At 35.2% G+C, this 6,660-nt stretch overlaps 1 protein-coding gene and 1 non-coding gene across 4 annotated transcripts in view; one reads left to right on the top strand and one right to left on the bottom strand.

Annotated features, from left to right (window-relative positions):
- Positions 1–4,445, top strand: part of Ccdc88a (coiled-coil domain containing 88A) — a 127,919-nt gene extending 123,474 nt beyond the window's left edge. Inside the window, exons 32-33 of one of the 3 annotated variants that reach the window (XM_031341618.1) lie at positions 819–917; positions 1,376–4,445. In XM_031341618.1, the coding sequence (XP_031197478.1) occupies positions 819–883 (65 nt within the window). In that variant the 3' untranslated portion in view covers positions 884–917; positions 1,376–4,445. The remainder of the gene's footprint in view (positions 1–818; positions 918–1,375) is intronic. The other 2 variants (XM_031341620.1, XM_031341619.1) reach the window with 2 other exon arrangements.
- A 1,765-nt stretch (positions 4,446–6,210) lies between these two features.
- LOC116071472 lies at positions 6,211–6,329 on the bottom strand. The gene has a single exon (XR_004110908.1). It is a non-coding gene; the product is annotated as a 5S ribosomal RNA (ribosomal RNA).
- Positions 6,330–6,660: the final 331 nt, after the last annotated feature.

The raw sequence follows: 6,660 nt of genomic DNA, 5'->3' as shown, positions 1-6,660 counted from the left end.
CCCTGGCTGTCTTGGAACTCAACTCTGTAGAACAGGATGGCCTCGAACTCAGAAATCTGCCTGTCTCTGCCTCTCAAGTGCTGGGATTAAAAGCATGCACCACCACCTGGCTCCTTATAGCTATTCTTAAAATAGTTCTGAGACAGGTGATCAGATGAACACAAGTGGTATTTTATATATTTTAGTACCACCTAATATGCTTTCTGCATGAATATATCATTACCTTATACTATGAATTTTTTGTCTAGTTGGTCTTAATACTTCAGACATTTTGTGGTGTTTTCCCTTTTGTTCATAGCCTACTAATAAATGGTAAGCTGAGACAGCAAAATGATAGAAATGCTTTACTTAGCTTTGGACATCACAAAACTGACTTTATACTTTCTACATTTAAAGTGTTGCTAATTTTGTTAATTCACAATATATTTTAGATGATGTATTTTATAAAAGCTATATTGTTTTATTTTATGAAAACAAACTTAAATTAGTATTTTGTCTCTAATGTCTAAAGGATACACTGCATGTCAGAGAGGTAAATACTGTGTCCATATGTCCTGCGGGCTGTCTAAGATTGTAGTGTAGAATTCTTCCAAATACATCAAATACTATGGAGTCAAACTTTCATCAGACACCACTAATACTATGTTGCTTATGGCTTTAAAATATAAAAAATAGGCTTCATGTAAAATGTCTGTCAGGTTAATAATTCTCCAAGTTTCAAATTCCTCTTTGTCCTTACTCAGTAAGAGCTTTTTAATCTTCATGAATTTTGTTATTAAACTTTTGAGTAAATAACATGAACTACTTTTCTCCCACAGATGTGAACAAAGTACAAGAAAGCAGAAATTCAAAAAGCAGGTCTAGGGAGCAACAAAGCTCCTAATTCAGTGACCCACTGCATGACATGTGGGCGAGGGGTGAGTTTCCTGCTTGAATGGTAAATGAGATCAGTCTCATTTGTACAGACTAACAGAATTACGTATAACAAGTGCACATTGCACTAACAGATTACATTTTGCTTGCTGGATTCACTGACTTTCCCTCCTGCTTAATTAGTAAAGATTAGTTGGCTGCCATAGGTTTTTGCCTGTCTAATTGGGTAGCAAGCCTTTTAAAAGTATTTCCTCTCAATTGAAATGTAACTTTAGCAGTGAATAATCATATGGTTACAACCTCTAAGTAACTGATAAGAATGCACTAAATTCCTGTCTTATGAAGAGCAGCTCAGACATTCCCTCTGGCTTTCTGTCACTCTCATTTCTATATAAACCTTTGCATGTTGTTCTTATGATAGCTTCCCTGTAGTTTATGTTCCTCTTATCTTCAAGCTATTCTTACATTTTCTTTCTTCTTTCTGTCTTTCAACAAAATACAGAGAGAAAAGTGTCCTTCAGTTTCTCAGTGTGAAGACTTTATTTCTGAAGTAACAAGACACCTAGCAACTATAGGAACTATTAAAAACAGTAAGGAGATTTTAACACATCCCTTCGTGATTAGAGCAGGGAAGAGATATATAAACTCCATTCTTCCTTGAATCAAGGAGCACTACTGGATTCAACTGCCAAAAGTTTTAGAAGGTTTTAGGACACTGTACAGTGCACTAAGCTCTACTGAATAAAGGACATTATCTCACTAAGGACCGAGTGTTTTAAGGTCAAGTATTCTAAGAACAGCCTACTTCTTTCAACATTTGTTTATTAATTTATCCATGTTTGCTTATTGCTTCTGCTAAGTATTATCTAAAAGCTAGCCATTTATATTTAGTTGTATAAATCTAAATTAAGTGCTGTAGTATTTTGTGGAATGTACTATATATCAAGATACAGAGAAAATTGTTCTGGCATGTCAGCCTTTTTTCATTAGCAGACTGCATGTGTTGGTACGCTGGTTATTGTTTTCTAGAGCCAATTGTTTGGATGCACTGCAAAGGAAGCGCAATTCATAAATATGCAGTAATTTCCATAATGAAATATAAGAATTATAAAAATTACATATTAATCTTACCACCTTCCCTGATAAGCTGCACTAGGTATTCACAAATGGATCCAAGATAAAATCATTTTTCTGAAACTTTTTTTTAATGAGATGGTTTTCCAGCAAATAGCATTTACAAGATAAAGTGATTATGTTTTTAACTCATTTCCCTTCTTTGGTATTGGGTTATGTGTGTGTTTTTTTAATGTGAGAGCTGATTATTGCTTAAGAAGTTTTCTTATGGCAAAATAATGTAAATAATTTCTATGATCTACATTTTTTCAGGAACTCATTTAATATTAAGGTTGTCATTTAGTACAAAGAATTTTTCTGTTTTTGTCCTTTATGATATGATATTAAACTTGATAACTATTATAGGTAATCTTGAAATATTTGTATGTGTTTGTTACCTTAAACATTTGAAAGAAGCACAAAAAAGTAGATTTAGTTATCCCAGAGAAACACCAATTTTTTAGTAGTAGCAATTTTATATCACAGTTTTATTTTCTTATGAAGTCAAGAAAACACATTGCTACTCATTAAGGCAAGTTCATTATTTAACATAAAAAAACAGAATAGTCTTTTGAAATGAAAAAATACTATTTTTATTTTAACAGTATACTTCTTAAGCTCTTATTACCAGCTCTAAAGAACTTTTTGGAATAATTATGCATTCCCTAATGTGTGTTTTACAAACTGTGTATCATCACTAACCCAGTAGCCATGACAGAAGTCTCTTTTCTTTGCTCCCCCATCCTCCTCTTTTTGTTTCTCTCTCACCCCCACTCTCTGTAATAGGTCACTAGCAGGTTGTGTTCATAGCGACCTTTGGAAAGACCGTCAATAAAAATGACAAAAAACGTTTAGTTGCTCAGAAATTGAAAGTTAGAGAACTTGGATTTATTTAACTCAGTGCTGCCAGAAAATAATGCTATAAAATTAAATTACTTTGAAACTCTTGAATGAAAGGTGCTATTTAAATGTAAATACTAAGGATTTACTGAAACACAGTACACATACTAAAAATCTTTTCTCTAGACTTTGAAATCTTCGTGACTCCTTAGATTCAAGTCTCAAATTGGAAAATGGGTATCATGGCAGTCTAGAAACAGTTGCATGTAAAAAAAAATGTAAATTCACTGTTGGTTGAGAAGTTGAAAATAAGTGTAGAATTATGTTTTAGCTTAATATATAAGTGGGTAAGTTAGATTTATATTAACTAGCATCCAATTTGCACAATTAGCATACATCCCAGGACAGTTAATGAGTGTGAGGTGACTAATGAGGGTGAATAGTAAAGCAGTTTGAACCTGCTGAGTTAACCAGCACTTCAGCCGAAAAGACTATATGTATTAAATTGGAGTAGGCCAACTCTGAGGAGAAAACTAAGAGAATACAATGAGACTATTACATTATTTTCAACATTAATTGCCTTCCTCATACCAATTCAAGAAAGGACTATCTGATAACCACATGACTTTTGTTTTCTTCAAAATCTACTTCAGAAGCAGACTTTGTAGGAAGCTAAGCCAAATGGATATGAATCCAAACCATTTTTCTAACCAAGCCTAAATCCACCGATCTGGTGCTATTCCTAAACCTCTATGAACACTTTAAAAATTAGAATAACAGCACCAGCCCAGAGCTCTGATAACATGCCTCCTAGCTAGCCATGGAAATGTTTTGGTTCAAGTTTTCTTGAGTTGGTGGTTACCAAAGAGTTCACGAGACAGGTTCATGTGTAGCACCTTTCATGCAAGGCATGTTAAAAGCCTATTTATAAATCACTGTGTATATTATAGAATTGTAACCACCTCACAAATGGATTACTACAACCCGAACTGTCTTAACAGTTTATGTCAGGAAGTAAAATTAATACTGTACCAAATCTGGAATTGTGATGGGGAATTATGTATTCTAAATTACTTTTGTACTTTAAGTTACTTTTTATGAAAAAAGTGAATTGTCTTTCTTTTCAGCTATTTGTCCTGAGATGTATTTTTTCTTTGAGTCTTGAATATGAGTAGTAGTACAAAAAGAGCCCATTTTATAATATAAACCTTGTTATACAGGTTAAGCTATTTGGACAATGAAAACACCTTAAAAGGAATGCTTAATGGGTAATGTTGCACTTATAACATCCTTTAACAAAACCTGATTTTAAATTGTCTTTTTTATTTGTTTTCAGTGTTTGCCATTGTACTCACAACTGTTATTAAATACCAAATCAAATAATATAAAAAGCTGTAACATTTCCTTTAAAATTAATGCTAGTAAGGGAGGTAGAGTTGAATGGCAAAATGACTTTCCTCGGTGGTGCCTGATGTCCGTCACAGGAGTCCATGCACAACAAGACACCATTGAGTTGTCTTTTACAGTCACTTTCTTTTTCTTTGATTCTCCTTAAAAATATATATGTTGGACTAACTGATATAAACAGAAATAAAAACAAAAGGTAATTTTTTAACAAATTGTTATAGTCATTTTAAAATTGTATGTTGGCCAAGTGTTACTTTTTGCCCTGGAGAACTGTTTTCAGGCTTCATGGACTTTATCTTAATCATTTTGGTCATTAAGATGTTTGAGTAGAGTCAGTTCTGTCAATCCTAAAATAAGTTCAAATATGTTTACTAAGAGAAAGCTTAAATTATAAAATAGGTACAGTGAGAATAACAATGGTAGCTAATAATAAAATAGAACTATAACAATAATTTGTTGTCCTCCTACCCCTGGGAGTTTTGGGGGGTGGGAGGAAGGGGGTACTACTGGGAATTTTACTCAGGGCCTTAAGCATGGTAGGCTGGCACTTTACCACTTAGCTGTAGTCCCAGCCCCTTTCTCAGAACTTCTTCTTGTGCTATATGCACTCTTATTGTGATGTAAGATAAAATAACTAGGTGATGAACTGAGTGCAGTGATAAAGGAAATATATTAAGCTAGTCAGTAGGGGTTGTTTGAACATCAGTGCTGTGATACCACATTCACTGCCACAAGTTTAGTAACCACAAGGACTAAGTGACCAACAGGTAGCTAGACTATATGCTATGGATATGCCAGACAGTCATTCAGTAATGACATCTCCTGCTACTGAAAATGGCATGTCATTTAATACTTATGAAATGTTTAATTTTGGAATTTCTCATGTAATAATTTTGGTTCATTTAACCATAGGTTACTGAAACTTCAGGAATTAAAACTCCTAAGAGTGTGATGGGTTGCAAAAATTATTGTCTTTGTGGGACTGGAATGTTGGTTCGGTGGTTCAGCACTGGCTGCTTTTTCAGAGGAACTAGGTTCTATTTCCAGGACTGTCCATGCTGCAGCTCATGACTGTCTGTAACCTCCAGCTCCAGGGGAGCTAATGCCTTCTCCTGGCCTCCATGGGCAATGGACAAAGGTTACAGATCTACATGCAGGGCACACAAAATAAAACTAAACGTCAAAAAATTTATTCAGTCTTTTTACTTACTAACTCGAGGCATCTGACTGTCTTACCAAATCATTTTCACTATCAACAAGATATCTAAGATCTACAAATTCTGATTCTGGTTCTTCATTTTATGTTCATAAGAACCTAGAACTACTTGTTTATTTTAGAGATAAGAGTATAGAGCAGGTAAAACAAGCATGGAACCTCTGGGGGAAAGGCAATCATTAGTTTCACTTTGCGTTTCAGTAACACAAGTTGGTACAAATTAGTTTCTCTGCAGGCAGTGGTGGTGCACGCCTTTAATCCCAGCACTTGGGAGGCAGAGGCAGGCGGATTTCTGAGTTCGAGGCCAGCCTGTCTACAAAGTGAGTTCCAGGACAGCCAGGGCTACACAGAGAAACTCTGTCTTCAAAAACAAACAAACAAAAAGAAACCCTGTCTCAAAAAAAAACAAAAACAAAAAACCAAATTAGTTTCTCTACTAGATGAAAAGTATTTCTCAAAGCTTGAACAGGAAAATACAGTTCTTTTAGAAATATCCCAGTTGACTGGAATCAAGATAATGGCAAGAACAATTCCTATATTCTAGCCTATGTCAGATCCTCAATGAATCAAGAATTGACTAAATTGTTCCTAGATTTAATGCTTTAGCTGCTATAACTGAAAGGAAAGGAACATAACCAAGAGAATATATATTACAAAAGGGTTTATAAGATGAGCTCACACAATTTGGGCTGGGTATTGGAACAATGTCTCGTAATTTTACATGTTAGAGATTCTTTTTTTTTTTTCTTTTTTTTTTTTAAAGCCTACAGCACCCGGTATTCCCAGGCGGTCTCCCATCCAAGTACTAACCAGGCCCGACCCTGCTTTGCTTCCGAGATCAGACGAGATCGGGCGTGTTCAGGGTGGTATGGCCATAGACTACATGTTAGAGATTCTGAGAACCTAGTAGGTGCAGTAAGTAGCCTGGAGGATTAGTGAAGAGCCTCTGGCCTTCAGGCTCTGTGGGCAAGTGTCAGTAAAGGATGGCAGTGGCAGCAATGAAGGCACTAAAGCAACACTACTCTTTCCTGGAATGTCATCCAAGCTGCTGTCAGGAAGTTCTGCCCATTGTGGAGTCTCCCTCATTTAGTCCTGCCTAGAAAAGTCCTCAGACCCGCCCAGAGGAGTATTTCATTATGGATCAAATCAAGTTCCCAACCAAGACTCACCATAACAAAGATTACTAAATTTATTCTAAAATAGAATAGTAA

The sequence above is a fragment of the Mastomys coucha genome, unplaced genomic scaffold (assembly GCF_008632895.1).
Source record: "Mastomys coucha isolate ucsf_1 unplaced genomic scaffold, UCSF_Mcou_1 pScaffold22, whole genome shotgun sequence".
NCBI lineage: Eukaryota > Metazoa > Chordata > Mammalia > Rodentia > Muridae > Mastomys > Mastomys coucha.
The sequence above is the reverse complement of the archived record's forward strand: the minus strand, read 5'-3'. Positions and strand labels throughout refer to the sequence as shown.